The 20,551-nt window shown below is 41.6% G+C and overlaps 1 protein-coding gene across 2 annotated transcripts in view; it reads right to left on the reverse strand.

Annotated features, from left to right (window-relative positions):
• Positions 1–442: 442 nt before the first annotated feature.
• The window catches only part of anln (anillin, actin binding protein), a 31,552-nt gene continuing 11,443 nt past the window's right edge, over positions 443–20,551 (reverse strand). For both annotated transcript variants that reach the window (XM_061759737.1, XM_061759738.1), the window contains 15 exons: positions 18,014–18,321; positions 17,304–17,446; positions 15,785–15,917; positions 15,572–15,707; positions 13,666–13,851; positions 13,449–13,575; positions 13,231–13,279; positions 10,595–10,648; positions 8,858–8,890; positions 6,913–6,931; positions 6,530–6,642; positions 4,597–4,683; positions 4,249–4,356; positions 3,340–3,512; positions 443–1,396 (listed from right to left, as the gene is read on the reverse strand). In XM_061759737.1, coding sequence (XP_061615721.1) covers positions 1,282–1,396; positions 3,340–3,512; positions 4,249–4,356; positions 4,597–4,683; positions 6,530–6,642; positions 6,913–6,931; positions 8,858–8,890; positions 10,595–10,648; positions 13,231–13,279; positions 13,449–13,575; positions 13,666–13,851; positions 15,572–15,707; positions 15,785–15,917; positions 17,304–17,446; positions 18,014–18,321 — 1,784 coding nt within the window. In that variant the 3' untranslated portion in view covers positions 443–1,281. The remainder of the gene's footprint in view (positions 1,397–3,339; positions 3,513–4,248; positions 4,357–4,596; positions 4,684–6,529; positions 6,643–6,912; positions 6,932–8,857; positions 8,891–10,594; positions 10,649–13,230; positions 13,280–13,448; positions 13,576–13,665; positions 13,852–15,571; positions 15,708–15,784; positions 15,918–17,303; positions 17,447–18,013; positions 18,322–20,551) is intronic.

The raw sequence follows: 20,551 nt of genomic DNA on the forward strand, positions 1-20,551 counted from the left end.
TTTCATATAACTTAAGCAGAGCACACCCGAAGTAAATGGAAAGCCCCAAAATTAAATTCTTTTTTTTTTTTTTTTTTAAATCATAGTGTGGTTAAAAATAAATATTGTAATCAGTGTTGCCACAGTTACCTGACTGATTACTTGATTTCAAAAGTAACAAAATTCGAAAAAAAGTCACTTTTTAGTTACTTTCAGCAGTTGCCAAGTGGCAGGAATATCACATAGACAGTAGGAAAAAAAACCTAAACATTCGCTTAACCATACCCGTGACTTGGTAATGAATGTACGCCACACAAGTTACAGAATGATGTCATCAACATGAACCAATAACCTAAATAGGAATGTAGTTGAAGCCACATTAAATCCGCAACTTAGCGCAGACTTGACAGTTTTTCTGAACTTTTTTGGGGGGGGGGGGGGGGGGGGGGGGGTAAAGAGCACATTTTTTTAAACAAATCAGGCATTTATTGAAGTGTCACTGATCACAGAAAATATATAAACTGAAACCAGTCGTATAAAATGCTAACCAGAGATTTTTTTTTCTTCAAGTTTGCATTCATTAACCAAAAACCAAAAATACAAAAAGCATATTGAATATAGGAGCGATTGCAATGTAAAGTCTGTTGCACACTATTAACTCTCCCCCCCGCTTTTAATTCTTTTCAAAACTGCTAACAACTCAGGGGTTGGTCATGAACGGTTCCAATAAAAGAAATCTCATATTCAAACACATATAACCCATATTTGCTGTACAATATTAATAGTTAACGTTAGAAATGTTAAATACTTTTTTTTTTTTTTTTTCCCCATTTTACATTCATTCCATAAATTATGTAATCACAGAGGAGCGATACATCGGATGGTAACAAAGCCTGCTTTAAATGCCAATTTCAAATACGCTCAAATATGTATCGCCTAATGCCATATGAGTAATCGTAGTGTGAAACAGACCTCATCCCCAGAGGGGCACAAACAGGTTTTAAAAAGACTGCAAACAAGTCCAAGTTTAAAACCATGCGCATAGAACTGAAGCAAGGAATTTGACATTTATGAATACATCCCATAATGACGGGCAAGGAGTACCACAGAAGTAGTGCGTAGTGAATATTCCAAATGTATGGCTTGCTTTGCTTTTCCTCTAACCTCTCAACAGTCTGCCGCTCAAAATATCCCTATTCATGTATATGTAACCCAGCATAGCGTGTGAAAGAATTTCATTGCACTGAGTAATTGCGTGCTATCCAAACTGAGAACAACAAAACAGCAGTCCCTCTGCGCTTATTACAGAGGCTTGTAACAGCCATCTGGGTGCCACATGCGCAAATCCATTAAAACCTGGTTTAGCGTCTTCATCCACAAATTCCGGTCATCTTTCGTGTCTGCACTCAGCCAGTTTCTGTGGACGAAAACAATGAGCAGTCCGTCAATGTAGGAACACATTTGTTTTGCGTTCATTGCGTGAAACCGCTCACAGTTAGGATGGTGTTGATGTGGTACATTTGAAGATTTTGTTTATTTTCAACAGCGGAATCTCGGTTTTTGGGTACCCACCCATTCTTGTCTAAGAATCAAGCACCCACACAAACCACGCCGTGCATTCTGCCGGTTTCTTGTTGAATGCTTGTTCATCCAAAGCATTTCGCAACATCCGTTGTGATTTGCGCTTCTTTCAAGGGCGCCTGATAATTAAGCCATCATGGAACCAAAGAAAGTTCCAAGTGAAGAAGGCCAGAAACACGATGGAATTCATAAAAAAAAAAACACACACACACTGGGGAAGATCATTTTTGTTGAGTTCGGTCTGTCAAATGGCTTGTTCTTCAAACGTCCACATGGTTTAAATTTCATATAATTTAAGCAGAGCACACCCGCCCTCTAAAGGTATGTGCTTGTGTAAAGTGTGTAAATAGCGACCTCAGGTGGACAAATGAATAACTGTAGAACATTGGGTTACAAACAATTGGTTCGGTGACTACTTGATTTCAAAAGTTAGTTTTACTGAACTTTCTGGAAAAAAAAAAAAAAAAAAAGCAATTTTTTTTTTTTAAACAAATCAGGCATTTATTAAAGTGTCACTGATCTCAGAAAATATATAAACTGAAACCAGTAGTGTAAAATGCTAACCAGAGATGTTTTTTTTCTTCAAGTTTGCATTCATTAACAAAAAACAAAAAAAAAGCATATTGAATATAGGAGCGATTCCAATGTAAAGTCTCTTGCACACTATTAACTCTCCAAGGGCTGCCTGCCCCCCCCCCCCCCCCTTCCCCTTTTAATTCTTTTCAAAACTGCTAACAACTCAGGGTTGGTCATGAACGGTTCCAATAAAAGAAATATAACCCATATGCTGTACAATATTAATAGTTAACGTTAGAAATTTTAAATACTTTTTTCATTTTACAATCACATAAATTATTAACTCTGAACTCAGACGTCGAGGCGAGTAGGTTGTCCAGTTACTGTAAAAAAAAAAAAAAAAAAAAAAATGTAAAAAAAAAAAATTTTTTTTTAAAAGGGGGGGCTGGTAACAAAATAACTTATTTTTCAGTATGTTCAGTATTTTAACATTATTTATTAACTAGGACAATTTAAAATGTTGGTACAGATTTGAGCCCGAATCACAGGCGGTGATGCACATGATTTGCTTTCGCGGGCCACATCAAATGATGTGGCGGGCCAGATCTGGCCCCCGGGCCTTGAGTTTGAGACTGGTGCTCTAAACAGTCTGTCACTCAAAATATCCATCATTCATGTATATATAAATATGGAGTTGACATGCCAACACAATACAGTAAAGTACCTAAACCAGGGGTTCTTAATTAACCTTGTTGGAAGGAGACATTAATAACTAAGGAGGAGAAAGAGATGGATTATAGCAACTCTTTAAAGATCCTTCTACCACAATAAGGGGAAATTCTGATTCATGTGTTTTTGTTCTGTTTCTTTTGTAATTCTTTGGTTGTTTGTGGCACAACAAACTGATCCAGGGAAACTTCATTTTCTGTTCAGAAAGAAAAAATCTAAAAGTGGGATGTCACACAGTTTGGCACGTAACCCAAATTGTTCGTAAACAGAGGCGTTCTGAACCCGAGGCTCCATTGCACAGGATTTTTTTAAAGGGAAACATGGCGTCAGTTTTCAAACAAAACCAAACCACAAAAAAAAAATCAAGGGTCCAATGTATATTGGGATGTAAATTGACAAGGTTTAACACTTGTCATCTTCCTGGAGGTAAAACATTTTCTTTTCTGTGTGGCACTAGTACAGCATTTTCTAACACCAGGACATTTCATGAATTGTAAACTTAATTGCAATTCATGGGTGATAGTGGGTACTCACTTGGTAACACACAAAGTGTTCTTGCATTGACTAACTAGTGTCTCTTTGTCATCCTCTCTCTGTGGTCTTACAGTGACAAGCTCGAATGTGTTCGGTCTGGCACAAAACTCTCGGTTGACTGGTTCGACCCTCTTCGTGGTGCAGTTGGCAAGATCGATACAGCCAATGGGATTCTGACAAAAATCGGAAAAGAAAAAGGATTCAGAAGGGAAAACAGAATGAAATGTTCAAGCAGGTATCAATAACGAGTGTATCCGGTCGCGTTTAAATTGACAAAGCCCGGTGATCGTAAATAACATCAAAAGACACGCGACAAGGCTAAAAATAAACTAGCTTTTTGATTGAAACATACTGTATACGACGGCGACGATGTCTTTTGCGGAGTCGATCAATGACGTCATCGATCGGATCAGCGAATTATGACAAAAGGCGATCAGCATAAAATGCTAATTATCGGCCAATACCGATCAAGCTGATCAGATCGGTGTAACGTCTAGTTTTGGAGTGGCCATCGCAAAGCCCCGATCGCAATCCTGACCTGAAAAAAAGGCATGCGTGAGCAAGGTGGCCTACAAACTTTGCTGTAACACCAGTTCTGTCTGGAGTCCCCAATTCCTGCCAACTACTGTGAGAAACTCGTGGAAGGATATCCAAAACGTTCGAGCCAAGCCATGCAGCGTCAATGCAATGGTACCAAATACTAATGAACTATACAGTATATGCTCCCTCCTGGCAGTGTCATCATGAGCCACGGAGTGCATTTCAGTAGTTATGTCTCCTGATGACACAACTGTATTTCAGACACAAAATCCCGGATGGCAGAGAACCTTTTCCAGCTTAACCAGGACAAAACCAAGTCTTTGGGATTGGTCCTGAGGCCCAGAGAGAGAAACCTTATCGAGCTTTTACCTTTCTCTTTTCATCATCTGGATAAGTCCAGTAGGAGATACAATATCCGGATAAGACACACCATCTTCGGTGCCAGGCTCCAAATCCGCTAACATCTTCGAACATGGTCTGGGGGAAGCATTCAGTAGTGTAAATATTACATGATTGGCAGGAAATACGACAAGCAAACCAACAAAGCATCTATTTTTAGGGCTTGCACTCATTCACCCATCCATCAATTTTCTATACCACTTCTCCTCGTTAGGGTCACAGGTGAGCTGAAGTCTATCCCAGCTGATTTTGTGCAGGAGGCGGGTATATATAGCCCGGAATTGTCGCCAGGCAACAACAGAGAATACTTGCACTTACCAGAAAACCTTTTTCCTCCACCTTCGAGCCGACTTCGCACAGCATCCTGAGGTAGACGTGGCCCTCCAGAGGACACAAGAATGGGATCTTTGGGTGAAAGCAAATGCGCATGATGAAAAACTATGAAAAGTGTGGCTACGTACTCACTTCAAAACTTTGTGACAAAAATACAAATCAAAAGGGTTTTAAAACCTCCTGACCACCATCAAAATGAACGAAAGAATCTCCACACCAATAACTTGATTTCATCATCATTTGGGTCATGGCTCGCCCTTCTCAGGCCTCTGGTTGTTTTGGAAGACATTTCACCTCTCATCTGAGCAATGCAACACTAGCCTCTGTTTTATAGACGATACTAGAAGTTTGTGAGTGTGGAGGGAAAGCGAAGGGCTTGTGCCCTTTTCTATCCACAGTTACATAGTTAGTTGTCAAAACGAGCTCACCCATCCAAATCCAAATCAGGTGTTCCAATCACTTCAACGGCCACAGGTGTATAAAATCAAGCACCAAGGCATGCAGTGTTTTTTTTTTTTTGTTTTTTTTTAAACAAACATTTGTGAAAGAACGGATCGAGCTCAGGAGCTCAGTGAATTCCAGCGTGGCACTGCGATAGGATGCCACCTGTACAGCAAGTCCAGTCGTGAAATTTGCTCGCCCCGAAATATTCCATAGTCGACTGTCAGCTGTATTATAAGAACGTGGTCGCATTTTGGGAACGACAGCAACTCGGCAACGAACCTGCACCTGCCCTTTTGACCTTGATTTATTTATTTACCCAAGTGTGCAAGCCTGTCTGGGGCCTTTTATCAATAAAATCAAATGTAACAATGTTGAATTTATTTATTTATTTACCTATTTAAATATAATTTGTTAAGGAATTAATTCGTTTGCATAAAAAGAGCGCATGTGAGAGGGGAGCATCTGTGGCGAGTCTCTCCAGGTGCCTGCGTGAGCTGCCCATCCATGAGTGAGATTCACATTTATCAGACAAAAAAGTGATACAAGTTTCACCAGAATCAGAGGTGAATACGTCCCCTGCTACCCCTCACTCATACGCACCAGCTCAATTTTACACCCATTAAAACATGGCTCACACACGAACAACATGTTCACGTAGACAATGTACGACAAATTCATAGATCCTGTTAATATGAGGAGGGGTAATGTGGAGTGAGTGGGTGATTGTGAAAAGTCGACCGGCAAGGAGACTCGGTGGTCCACTCCAGGCCAGATGGATTCCCCCCTAACGGAAAAACTCATCGGATCTATATGATTCACTTAAATGGCCTATTTTGAGTTCAAAACAGCAAATTTGATTTGCATGCATGCGCAACACAGACGGACCAACTCCTCGGGTCAATAGAAAAAGAAAGACTGAATGAAAATTAAAAAAAAAAAAAAAAAAAAAAACAGTCCAGCTGTGATGTATTTAATGCCCTGAGAATGAAATGACCCAAATGAATGAGAATATTCACAGGAATCGTGTTCAGTGAAAAGTAACAGAAATTGTAGAGACATTACGTTCGGCCTCTCCCACACGCAAAAATAAATAAAAATAATTTTTAAAAAAAGATAGTAGTACAGGTCGGACCTTGTTATGAAACGTCACTGAGTAATTCTCTTTGAATTCAAAACAAAAATATCAAGGCAGTTCTTTCGTTAGTCTGTCTAAAGCATTTTGCACTGAGTGCTAGTATTAAGCTAGCTGACTTTTGTTTCAAAGTAAGCTTGAAGCGGGAATGGCAATAAACATCTGAGAGTGCTGGCAAACTCAAGGAAAAACAAAGGCCAAAAAAAAGAAACTCCAGAGCAACAGCTCTTATCGAGAAAAAAAAAAAAAAAAAGTTGAAGCACCCCTGTACTTGAAACCAAGGACAAATTACATGACAAGTATGCTTGAAGTTTATATTTTAGAAAAAAAAAAACATTCTACCTTCTCCAAAGGAAACTTGTTTTGCCCAATCGAAGAAAGAGTGAGCTTGTGATAGCCAACCAGGACAAAGTTACTGGTACGAACAGCGCTTGGGCCACCTGGACTTGCAACAACTTTGAAGAAATAGGAGCAATTTTAAATCACCATGCACTTAATTCTAAGCAACACTTTTTAACATCATTAAAAATCGTTTCAATATTTGTGAAATACCAAATTTCAATGAAAGTATACAAAATATGAATAAATATATATTGATTAAAAGTCAGGAATTTTGGTTGATCTTTGCAGTTATGTGGCCACCATACAATATTCATTTTCATGAGATTTCTCCCACATTTTACTCACGAGTGTAAACTTTGGGAGGAGAATCATTTTGAACATACCTGGCGTCTGCCCGCTTTTCTGAAAAACAAAAATAAATATGAGCTGGGTTGGTTGAAAAAAAAGAAAAAGACATTCTGAAACAGACGAGAAGAACGAAGACAGAAGCGACCGCCACACAAATGACAAATTCTAAGCAAAGGTATCATGTGCTTTGTGCTACGTTATTCTGTTATGCATACGTTTACTCCGAGAATCGGGATCCGTTCTCAAGTTTCATTGAATCCCCAATTGGCAATGCGCAAGTTGGCTTCTCCTCTTTTAAACGACCACCACACAAACGACAAATTTAAACAAAACCAGATTAGTATGAGTTTGTTCTGGGGTCAATCATACTGAAAAATTATTTTATTTTGTATTATTTTTAAATAATGTCAATAACAGCAACAGATTTTTTGGGTGTTTTGTGCTACGTTATTCTGTTATGCATTATTGTATGTTTACTCCTCATGGATCCATTCTAGAGTTGCTAGTCTAAATTATGGTGGAAAATAAGTATTTGGTCACCTACAAACAAGCAAGATTTCTCGCGCTCACAGACCGGTAACTTCTTCTTTAAGAGGCTCCTCTGTCCTGCTTTCGTTACCTGTATTAATGGCACCTGTTTGAACTCATCAGTTTAAAAGACACCCGTCCACAACCTCAAACAGTCACACTCAAAAACTTCACTATGGCCAAGACCAAAGAGCTGTCAAAGGACAACAGAAACAAAATTGTAGACCTGCACCAGGCTGGGAAGACCGAATCTGCATTAGGTAAGCAGCTTGGTGTGAAGAAATCACTGGGAGCAATTATTAGAAAATGGAAGACATACAAAACCACTGATAATCTTCCTCGATCTGGGGCTCCACACAAGATCTCATCCCGTGGGGTCAAAATGATCACAAGAACGGTGAGCAAAAATCCCAGAACCACACGGGAGCGACCTGGTGAATGACCTGCATAGAGCTGGGACCAAAGTAACAGAGGCGATCATCAGTAACACAATACACCGCCAGGGACTCAAATCCTACAGTGCCAGACGTGTCCCGCTGCTTAAGACCGTACATGTCCAGGCCCGTCTGAACTTCATGAGAGAGAATGTGGATGATCCAGAAGAGGATGAAACCAAAATAGAACTTTTTGGTAAAAACTCAACTAGTCGTGTTTGGAGGAGAAAGAATGTTGAGTTGCATCCAAAGAACACCGTACCCACTGTGAAGCATGGGGGTGGAAACATCATGCTTTGGGGCTGCTTTTCTGCAAAGCGACCAGGAGGACTGATCCGTGTAAAGGAAAGAACGAATGGAATGTCATTGCCAACAAAGGGTATATAACAAAGTATTGAGATGAACTTTTGTTATTGACCAAATACTTATTTTCCCTTATAATTTGCTAATAAATTCTTTAAAAATCAGACAGTGATTTTCTGGATTTCTTTTTTTCTCATTTTGTCTCTCATAGGTGAAGTATACCTATGATGAAAATTACAGGCCTCTCTAATCTTTTTAAGTGGGAGAATTTGCACAATTGGTGGTTGACTAAATACTTTTTTGCCCCACTGTACAAAAATGTGTAACTACACACAGTCCTGCGCAGAAAAACATGGCGGATGAGCAAGAACTCCTACCGGGAGTGGTAACAACAGTGTTTTCTACTTCTATCATGATATAGTGTGATTTGTATGCCGTAGATGCACTCTGCCCCCTATAGTCTGGGAGAATATTGGCTGACGGCGGGGTCAAGCAACGCTGCAAAAGTTGTGTCAGCCCAATTTTTACATTGACATAGAAGCTCTTAGCCCAAGGTAAAATTCCCACAACTTGTCGCTTAAAATGAAGTAGCCTGATACAGCTTAGCTTACCTTACAGACAGTCATCTGTCACAACGGATGGCAAACCCGATACGCTCAAGGGTCTCTACACATCGTAATTATTGAAAAAGAAGTAAATACTTTCAAAAACTTACCGTGATAGCCAAAAATCTCTTTGGGGTGATGACCTGAGAATTAAAACAAGAATTATTTTGTGATTTTATACAACATTCCAATTAAAAGCAAAGCCTTGTGTGAAAAACACCCAAACAAAACAACACACTTTTGTTGTGTAAGTGAAAACTTGTACGCACACACCAAAAACAGAAGGGTTAATAAATAAGTGGTTCATACTGATATCTACTGATATCATGGGCTTCAAGAACCTGCTTCCAACTTATCTGGATAAAAACCTCCCTTTTAATAAGCATTAAATATATTCTGTCGTGTGTCTTCAATAGACCTTTGGAACTGTGTGAATTCCCATCCTGCCTCAAATGCTCCACCATCATGCCAATTCCCAAGAAACCTGCAATTTCAGGACTGAATGTGGTCTGTGGACTGTGGTCATGAAGACTTTTGAACGTCTCGTGCTGGACCACTTCAGGAGCATTACAAGACCCCTGCTGGACCCCCTGCAGTTTGCCTATTAAGCAAACAGGTCTGTGGATGAGACAGTCAACATGGGAATGCACTTCATCCTGGAACACATCAACGGCACAGGGACCTACACGAGGATCCTGTTCGTGGACTATCGCTCTGCGTACAAATCCATTATCCTCGAACTCTTGTCCTCCAAGCTTCTCCAGCTCAACGCCTTGCCTGGCATCTGCCAGTGCCTCTACAGCTTCCTGACGGGCAGGACCCAGCAGGTGAGGGTAGGGGACACCACCTCATCCACATGCACCATTAGCACCGGGCCCCCCAAGGATGTGTCCTCTCTCCGCTGCTCTTTTCTCTCTATACGAACGACTGCACCTCAACGCGCCCTACTGTCAAACTGCTGAAGTTTGCAGATGACACCATAGTCATCGGCCTCATCAAAGACTGTGACGAGGCTGCGTAACAACAGAAAGTGGAGGGTCTGGAGCGTTGGTGCGGCAGACACGACCTGGAGCTGTTGAGGCAGTTCTAAACAGCAGTCATTGAATCGGTTCTGCGTTCATCCATCAGAGTCTGGTTTGGTGCTGCTACAAAGAAGGACAAAAACGGACAGTCAACGGTGCCGAAAGAATTATCGGTTCCCACCTACTCACTCTTGAGGACTTGCACGCTGCCAGGACTAAACAAGGGCATGCAAAATCCTCTTGGACCCTCTTCATTCAAGTCACCACCGATTCCAGCTCCTTCCCTCAGGTAGGCACTATCGAACAATGCAAACTTAAAACCAGCGGACAATCCAACAGCTTCTTCCTTCTTGCCATTAACCTCTAAAACAGTTGACTAACAATTGCGTTGCAACGTGCCACCAATTTTGCATATCGACATTATTCGTACACTCACTCTTTTATCACGCTAAACTATTTGCAAACTGTTGTTGATTACGACTGCCCACTTATATGTTTGATAACCTTCTGCACCATTTGCACAATCGTCACCGTACCAGATCATTGCACTATTAGTCACTTTAAAGTGCTCCAAATTGCTTAAGGACTGGATCATTTGCACAGTGCCAATATATCAGCATCACCACACTAGTGGTATACTTTCATTGTTCAATGACTCTGCATACTGGTGTATTTTATGTCCAAAATGTATATTTTGTCATAGTGGCTGTTTGTTGTCAAACTCGAGTGGCTTCAACTACCAGAGACAAATTCCTTCTGTGTCGTGTAACCAGTAAAGCTCTTTCTGATGCATTGGTAATATTCTTTCTCCCAAAACTGGCCTACCTTTGACTTGTTGAGTTTCTTCTTCTTGTCAGCGCTAATTTCATGCTTTTGAATCTGATGGTGTAAAAAGTCAAAGCATGTTTAGAGGTAGACCGAGCCAAAAATATTGGAACGTTGACAATTCTCATCTTTTTGTCTCTTAACAACCACAATGGATTTGAAATGAAATGAACAAGACGTGCTTTAACCGCAGACATTCAGCTTTAATTTGAGGGTCTTTACATCCAAATCAGGTGAAAAGTGTACAGTAGGAATTAGGACAGTTTGTATGTGCTTCCCACTTTTTAATGGACCAAAAGTAATGGGACAAATTAACAATCAGTACTCAAACTTTCACTTTTTAATATTTGGTTGCAAATCCTTTGGAGTCAATTTCAGCCAGAAGTCTGGAACATACAGACATCACCAGACGCTGCATTTCATCTCTGGAGTTGCTTTGCTAGGCTTGTACCGTAACGGTCTTCAGTTCCTGCTTGTTCTTGTGGCATTTTCCCTTCAGTTCAGTTCAACGAAGCAAAGATAGAACTTCAAAGCTGTCTTGACTGCACAGACTGGAGTGTCTTTGAAAATTCAGCTGGCAGCCTGGATGAATATACGGACACTGTCACATCCTATATCAGTTTTTGTGAAGAGGTTTGTGTACCAACGAACAATGCAAACTAAAACAGACATTCCAACAGCTTCTTCCCTTCTGCCATTAACGTCTTAGACAGTTAACTTACCATTGCAACATGCTTCCAATTTTGTCTCGAGTTTGTTGTCACATCTCTGTCGTGCCAATTCTACATTACTCGTGCACTCACTGTAGTAGTTTCGCCACGCTGCACTATTTGGATATCTGTTGTTGACCAATACTGGCCACTCATGTGCCTGAGTAGCATCTGCAACATTTGCACAAGCCTGAGTAGCATCTGCAACATCTGCACAATCGACATTGTCCCAGATTATCGCACTACTCGCTTGACGTCTCGGCGCCCTTTGCACAATGGTCATTATACCAGACTATTTTTCTATTAGTCATTTCAAACTCCTCTAATTGCTCGAGGACTCAGCATTTTTTTTGCACAGTCCAAAAAATAATAAAAATGAAATTAAATAAAAAATAAAACAGCACCGCATAACCACATTACTGTTAACCTTTTATTGCTCAGTGACTGTTTTTTATGTCTCCAAAGTGTTCTCTGTCAATTGCCTGTCTGTTGTCGTACTAGAGCGGCTCCAACTACCAGAGACAAAATCCCCGTATGTTTTTGACATACTTTGCAAATAAAGATTATTCTGACCATTGATACCCTCCATAGGATGGGTAAGCCACAAAGGTTCATAGCTAAGGAGACTGGCTATTCACAGAGTGCTGTGTCCAAGCATATCAATGGAAAGTATAGTGGAAGGACAAAACGTGGCAGAAGATGCACCAACAAAAGAGATGACGAGGGCTTCAGCGGATTATCAAACAGAGAAGATTCAAGAATCTGGCAGAGATCCAGAAAGAGTGGAGGCGGGAGTCACAGCTTCAACTGTCGGGTTCCTTGGGTCAAGCCACTTCTGAGCCAACGCAGGAAGCGTCTTAACTGGGCCAAGGAGAAGAAGGACTGGACTGTTGGCCAGTGGTCGGAGGGCCTCTTTTCCGATGAAAGTAAAGTGTGCTTTTCATTCGGGAATCAAGGGCCAAGGGTTTGGAGGAAGTTGGGTGAAGAACAGAACCCAAGCTGCTTGAGGTCCAGTGTGAAATATCCACAGTCAGTCATGATTTGGGGTGCAATGTCCAGTGCAGGTGTTGGTCAACTCTGCTTTCTTAAATCCAAGGTCACCGCAACAGTCTACCAGAATGTGTTAGAGGACTTCAGGATTCCTTCTGCTGGGGATCTGGATGGAGATGCAGATTTTATCTTCCAGCAGGACCTGGCCATTACCCATACTGCCAGAAGCACCAAAACCTGGTTTGATGCCCAGGCCATCACAGTGGCCAGCCACTGGCCAGCCAACTCGCTGTATCTAAACCGCATTGAAAATCTATGCGGTATTATCAAGAAGAAAACGAGGCGCACCAGACCCAAAAACAAAGAAGAACTGACAGCAAGCATCAAGGAAATCTGGGGTTCCATAACTCCCAAGCAATGCCACAGGCTGATTGCCTCAATGCAACAGCGCATCCAGGCAGTGATTGAAGCAAAGGGATTCCCAACCAATTATTAACATATCATTTTGAAAGAACCAGATTTTGATTGATTTAACATGATCCTTATTTCTTTTTTTTTTTTCTACAAAACTGAGAAGTAAATGGTGATTTCTTCAGTCTTCAAATTTTTGGAATTCCTGATTTCGTGGGTTTTGTGAGCTGGAAGCCCAGATTATGTAAAAAAAAACAAAAAAAAAAAACATTTTTTAAATTGTGGGCCCTGAATCTATAATCTATGAAAGTTTCACGTTTTGAATGTAATTATGGAACTAAAACTTGTTCATGATATAAAAATTTTTTTGGGAAAGGGTCTGTATATCGAGGACTGACAACAAAATGCTACCATTGTCCATGCGTAATATACACATACATATTTCTTTATTTCATTGAAAAGGGGACATATGGGGACAAAGGTTGTAGCATCGTTAAAACATGAAGAAGTTTAAAATATACTCACTAGACAATAGACTTCAATGTCAATAGCAAACTCACTGGATACATCAGATCTGAAAGTACAGAAAAATAAGCGCAATCAGCTGCGTGCTTGTCACATTTTCTGTTGCAAGCATTCAACCTCGTTTGCATTTCTTGAAGAAAATACTCGAATTCCTCCAAGACTAATGAAAAGGTCACGTGCGTCATATTTACCGTACCGACTCAGTTTGTGTGGCTTACATGGTGAATTTTGTAGGGAAGGTTAGGGTGTCCCCGCTGAGCCCATGGTGTGTGCTTGCGAGGGGAGTGGCCACTATGTTTTCAGCTCCAGCCCGAATCATTATGAAGAAAGAATGTTTCATTGACTCTGAAATTAAATTGGCATTACAGTCAGAACTGTTTTGGTCTGGAAATCAATTACAGTCGTGATCATTTGTGAAATTCACTTCAACGCTACCTGGCTTGTTGGCAGTCGAGCAAACAAAGTCGGCCTTAAGAGGCAAGCGGAACTCTTGCAGCCAGATGGAGCCCTTGGAGGCTGAGATGCTTGTGGGCTCTGAAACAAAGGGGGATTTTTTCTGGCCCGCTGGGCCCTCACCCTTCAGACGCTGCAGCTCTGTCTTGAGTGCCTCCCTCTTCTCGGCTAGAGTAGGGGGGTGGGGAGGTATAGTGAATGAAGTCATACTCTTATTTAATTTGAACAAAACCTGCTTTACAAATGCACGAACAGCAGCAGTAAAGTCAAATCAAATTTCATCAGATTTCGGATTTTGGCAAGAATGAAGTATAAAAATGACTACTAAAAACTGAGTCAGTGTACTGCTCGTGCAACAGTATAAATTTACTTATTTCGCAAATAGCCATTAATGTCTGAACTGCCGGCCACAAAAGTGAGTACATCGTCTAAGTGAAAATGTCCTAACTGAGCACAAAGTGTCAATATTTTGTGTGGCCACTGTTAGTTTCTAAAAGTGGCATAACTATCACTAGAGTTTAACAGATTGACACTGGAATCATGTTCCAGTCCTCCATTACGACATCACGGAGCTGGCGGATGTTCGAGACCATGTGCTCCTCCACCTTCTGTTTGAGGATGTCCCGGAGATGCTCAATAGGGTTCAAGTGTGGACACGGGCTTGCGAGTCCATCACCATGACAGTCAGCGGTCATATTTTGGAGGCGTTTATGGTCATTATCTTCGTTAGAATATTGTGTTGTGGCTGCTTCCATGCTCTCTATTGTTGCCACTTCAACTGATGATGCCATCTCCACTGCCCTCACACACCTGGACTCATAAGTCAGACTGCTGTTCATAGACTTCAGCTCAGCATTCAATACCATCATGGCCCAATCATGGGACTTCAGGAGAGTGCACTCCCAGTACGCTCCCCTGAACATCAACGGTGCTGCGGTGGAGAGGGTGCGCAGCACCAAGTTCCTGGGAGTGCACGTCACTGAGGACCTCTCCTGGACCAGCAACATCTCATAACTGTCCAAGCAAGCTCACCAGCATCTCTACTTCCTGCGCAAGCTGAAGAGCCACAGCCCCAACCCCCATCATGTGCTCGTTCTACAGAGGCACCATGGATAGAATCCTTACCAGCTGTAGAGTTTACACCGATCTGATCGGTATCGGCCGATAATTAGCATTTTATGCTGATCGGTTTTCATGTCAAAATTTGCCGACATCGATCGGCTCTGCAAACGACAAGAAAACTGGTTGCTCATTCGACCATGGCAATTAAAAACACCACCAAACTATATGGAGTGTACAGGTATGCTATTCAAACAGTTGTTGTTGATATTTTAATTGAGCATCATCTGAAATTAAGCCCCACTTTCGACCCAGTTGTCTTTTGTCCCTGAACACAAATATGTCATTTTATTTATTTTTTTTCCTTCCCATTATTCAAGGGAAGCAAAAATTAAGTATGGGTTGCGGAATCCGCCTAGAGTTGCCTGTGGGACACCTTGACCTTTGTGTCACCTGTGACAAACACTTCCAGCACGAACCTCTGATTGCATATAAAAGAAAATCAATTGGATTTCAATGCATTGCACAACACTAAATTATGACTTCATAGATGTCAGAATAACACAGTACAACACCTTTGCACTAAGGTTGTCATGAAAACCATGGGCTGACCTATAAATACAGAAAGAAATCTAGTAATTATGTGATTTTATATCAAATGATAGTTATCACATAGAAACTAAACGTGTTTATAGTCAAACTGAGGAGGAGAAAGAAAAGAAAAAAAAAACGGTAATGGTGCTTGATTCAAAATAATTGAAATGGGTTTGCATCCATGAGGCACGAATGAGACTCGTGCTTTTTGACGAAAATGAAAACATTGACTCACTTGCTACCAGCAAGAGTCTCTCTGCCTCAGCCTCCACCTGGGATCCTTTCCCATGTTCTTCATCTGTGCAGCAGTTGAGAGCCTGGCTGGCCTGGTGGATGATTGTTTGCTGCAGGTTCACGTCACTTGTGAAAATCTACAGAGGCGAAAGATGGAATGAGGAGAGGCAAACAATTCCAAAGAATAACTATCAACAAACATTCTATTTCAAACCTTTAACTTCTGTTTGATGCCAAACAAGCTGGAGCCTCGTGGTTCCTCTGCTCTGCTCTGCTTGTTTTTCACGATCAGTTCAATGTTGGGTTTCTCAGACTCCTTCACTCGAACAGACCTATATGCATCAATACTAACACAGACATAAACAGTACATATTAGGGGTGGAAGGCTTCACAAAATCAAGCGGCGTATATACACACACACATATACATGGAAGCTGCATTGGCATTGTGGATTGCTGATCGCAGGGAAAAGACTGAGTAATTAATTACTGTATAAGGTTATATAATGAAAGATTGAAGTCAATACGTGTACTGTTGTAATCTGTCTCAAATATGTAAAGTATAAATACCGTTCACATATTTTAAACATTCTAGTACCCACATACACAGCCACGAAAATTCCTAGGCACGTTAGCCCAACTTCACAGTTGGCTGCGAACTGCTCCAGTGATGGTTGACTTTCTAGAACTTTCTCCCATCTCCTGAGCTCAGCCACAGAACTTTGGGTTCTTCTTGACCTCTCTCGCCAAGGCTCTTCTCCCCCGATTGCTCAGTTTGGAAGGGTTCTGGTCGTCCCAAACGTCTTCCATTTAAGGATTATGGAGGCCACTTAAGGAACCTTAAGTGCAGCAGATTTTTTTTTTTAACCTTCGCCATATCTGGGCCTTGCCACAATTCTGTCTCTGAGCTCTTCAGGCAGTTCCTTTGACCTCATGATTCTCATTTAGTCTGACATGCACTGTGAGGTCTTATATAGAGGCTTTCCTGATCAAGTCCAATCAGTATAATAAAGCAAAGCTGGACTCCAACGAAAGTGTAGAACCATCTCAAGGATGATCAGAACAAATGGATAGCACCTGAGTTATAATATGAGTGTCACAGCAATATTGTGATATTTAAGCTCATCTTTTTCAATCAATCTGCAAAAATTTCCACAATTCCGGTTTTTTTCTGCCAATATGGGTGGCGTGCTATGTGGACATTACTGAGGAAAAAAATGAAAAATGATTTGAGTAAAGATCAAGAAACATTTAAGGGGGTCTGAAAACTTTCCGTGCCTACTGTACATAAAACCCCAAATTGGGTCAACTGTTCTGATATTTTCAGAGGTTGAAGTTGGTATAAGTTCAGATGTCCACATCAATGTTATTAACGATTAATCACACTTTTGTGACAGTAAGCAACGTCTTCACGTCTTTGAAATTCAAAATATTGGGGCTATCGTTCGGATATTTTCAGAAGTTGAAGTGGGCGTAATTAGAGCTCTCCGCTTCAATTTTGCCGACGATTGATGGCAGTTTTTCTCCATAGCGAGGTACGGAGAGGAGTCTCCAAAAGGTGTCTCGTTCGATTTCACCGTGACTCCCTGGTAATCCGTTTCGTCTCCAGGAGACTAGCCTCCAGGCCAGTGAGATAGAGCTTTAACAGGGTGTGCTTTCTTGCGCCACGTGAAGACATATTCTTCATTGCATGCTACTCGGGAATGTCGCCAAAAGAGGACCCCCTGTACATACCTGTATGGCAATTTAGCGTCTTCGTCTGGGACATCGCTGTCAGATGTGGAACTCCTTGTGTTGGCTCTCTGGAATGTTGAAGTTTGGCAAACTTTGTCTGGAGTGTTATTTTCCACGATGAATGAACTAGCTGGAGTTGACGTCTGCATTAAAATGAAGAGAACGCATTCGTGTGGCTGTTAACTACAATGTCATTCAGTCAAGTAATAGCAATACAGAGGGTGTGAATCTTTTGTGAGACAATCAAGATACATTTCCGCACAATTTTAAGAATGTTTGTGATATTTTTTGACCAAACGCCCAAGGATAAAGAATTATAGTCACCTTTTGACCCTCTATTTTTTGCCTCGCTGAAGTTAAGCTGTTTGGAGAGGGCTGTCCTGTCTGTAGTTTTAAATATTTGCACTCGCAGAGGCTGCTCTTCAACACCACCAAATGACACTCATCAAATAGTGCGCTAAATTATCCCCGCCCTTCGAACAATTGAGTAGGTACCGCTTTTCTGAAGTGAATGCTAATTGCACTCAGACTGCAGTTCTGCATTTCTGTTGTCTATGATGATAATGCTTCCATGGCGTACGTCGGATGAACTACACTGCCCTTTTAAAATGGCAGATCTTTGCGCGGCATCGCGGCCAAGTCGTGCGGAGAAATTCAGTATACATACAAATTTACATCGATAATCTTGACGATGAATGTATTGTGAATACCATCATCCTCTCGGGACTCTTCACGACAGCAGCCACAGTCTCTGCCAGCGGTGTGAGAAGGGACATGGAAGAGATATTCAAGGCATCTTCCTCCTCATGATCCTGGGACTCACACGGCTCCAGAATCCCTTCAAACAGATCATTGATAACGGCAGAGTCGACGGACTGGTCAACATTCAACTCGATCTCAACGTCTTCATTATTGTCGTCATCTTTCGCCATATCAGCAATTTGATCATTGTCTCCGGGGGTAACGTCTTTCATTGGATGAGTTGTGGATGGCGGGGTAGAGACGACCAACCCACAACCTGTAAATTTGGAAACAACTGTGTTAAACATGCCCGTATGCTCACATTAAATCATACATCAGTAGGATGAGCAAAATCTAAATCGACTGGGTCACGACTGAACAATGGCACGCTTTACATGAAGAGAGCGTTACTGTTTGGTCTTAGGCTCAGTCTCAGCTTGCCTTCGAACTGGAGCACGGATAGGGAGCAAATAACCCAAATTCTGGCCTTTCTTCACTGGCTTGCTGTGCATTGCAGAGTCCATTTTAAAGACCATTTTGCTTGTTTTTAAATCTATCAACTCAGCATCAGACTCTACACTGTTTCAGTGTCTTTTTATTGTTTTTAACGCTGTTGTTAGTCTGTTGTTTTAATTTGCACTGGTTTTTTTCCCTTCGTATAAATGTACAGCACTTTGTGTGCAACTGTGGCTGTTTTAAAGTGCTCTACAAATAAAGTTGAGTTAAGACTGTTCGTTCCTGCAGTACCGACTTTCCAGCAATAGAGGGTGCTAATACACAGTGAAGGCCATTTGAATACAGAAGAATTTAGGCGTACAGTGCCTATTTTTAATGAAATCATTAAAAACCGCATTTTAAGTTAACTCTGGTTATATTTGTCTGATATTTCCATTTATCGGATGATCTTCAACATTAAAGTGGAGAAACTATGCAAAAATATAAGAATTTGAAAAGGAGGCAAATACCTTTTCACGGCACTGCATGTGAATTTGTCCAAATGGAAGATAGCTTGAAAGAGCTTTGAGGCTTGGATATCTGTGGCGAGCTATTTTTTAAGTCGTCTTATCTGACAACATCGATTTTTTTTTATCCCCAGCCCAACTGTGTGGCCTGACGAGTCCACAGGCGGAAGAGGAAAAGGTCCATCCAGATTGTTATCGCCGCAAAGTTCAAAAGAAAGCATCTGCGATGCTATGGGAGAGCTGTCAACCTATAAAAAATGTGTCTGAATTTCCAGATTTTCAAAGTTTTGTCCAAAAACCCTTTTCTTGCGACAGTCATAATTATAAGCGTGAATAAATTACGGCTTCAATATTTGCCACTGTTCTGATTACATCAACCTAGTAAAATGGTGTGGACGCAGATGCAGCCTACGGGCGTTCCGTAACATTTGGCAGCTCTGGTATGGGGTCGCGTTAGTGCCCAAGGCACCATTTATGCTGAGAGGTACATATAGATTCTGGAGCAACATACGCTGACGTCCGAGCAACATTTTTTTCAGGGACGTACCTACTTATTTCTGCAAGACAATGCCAAGCCACATTATGCACGTGTTACATTTGCACATTTACATGTGCACTGAGTTCCAAAATCTGTAAATGTTGTTGTGTGACTTTGATGAGCACTCCGCTTGACTGACTGCCAACACGCTGCTTGTATAGAGGAAGGCGGACGTGACTGAGGACAGCATGCGGAGGTTAAAGGGGGAAGGGTGCGCGTGAACGAGGACGCTAAAGGCACGCCCCCAGTAGGTATAGAGTGCCGGTATGTGCATTGGGTAAAACAACATCGGTTTGGCTAAGGACCCCATGAAAATGGCACCCACTTGCGTGGTTCGCAAGTGGAAGAAGCAGGAAAAGGCCGGCATCATTGCTGAACCTTCAATGAGACCTTTTTGTAGGACTGAACCAGCGGATATTCACTTGCACTGACAAGGGGCTGGATTGCAGTTTGATTTTTGTTAGCTTTTAGGTTGTCTTGTCTTTCCATGCCGTTTTGCACCTCGCTTTCTTCATGTGTTGAATACCTCCAAATGTGTCCAAAAATAGTTTCTATTTGTCACTTAAAATGCCGTTGACAAAGGCTCTTAGTTCCAGAATTGGCCGCGGTGGTTTACTGGCGCTGAGGTGCAATGCAGACAGAGAATGGGACTGACGTACTGTATTTGTATTATGTATTATGTACTAGATCCAATTCCAAAAGACGTGCCTCCCCTGCCTACGTTGCGGCCATGTTGAATGTGGGGAACGGACGTGGCAGCCATGTGATGATGGCTCTATCTATTGTCTATTGTCATAGAGTCCTCTGCGGAGAGACAGCGCATGGCTGCAGTGTTAACTCTGACGAATACAAAACACAAGTCTCCAGAGTCTGAAACGTGCTACTTTTGGTACAGTAAGAGGTTTTTTTGTCAAGCTGTTCGCCCTGGGCGACATGTTTGGAACTAGCAAGCACACTTATTCATTGCGACTCATGAAAGCGACTTACCTATGATGAGTACGGTACGT

The sequence above is a fragment of the Phyllopteryx taeniolatus genome, chromosome 21 (assembly GCF_024500385.1).
Source record: "Phyllopteryx taeniolatus isolate TA_2022b chromosome 21, UOR_Ptae_1.2, whole genome shotgun sequence".
Lineage (NCBI taxonomy): Eukaryota > Metazoa > Chordata > Actinopteri > Syngnathiformes > Syngnathidae > Phyllopteryx > Phyllopteryx taeniolatus.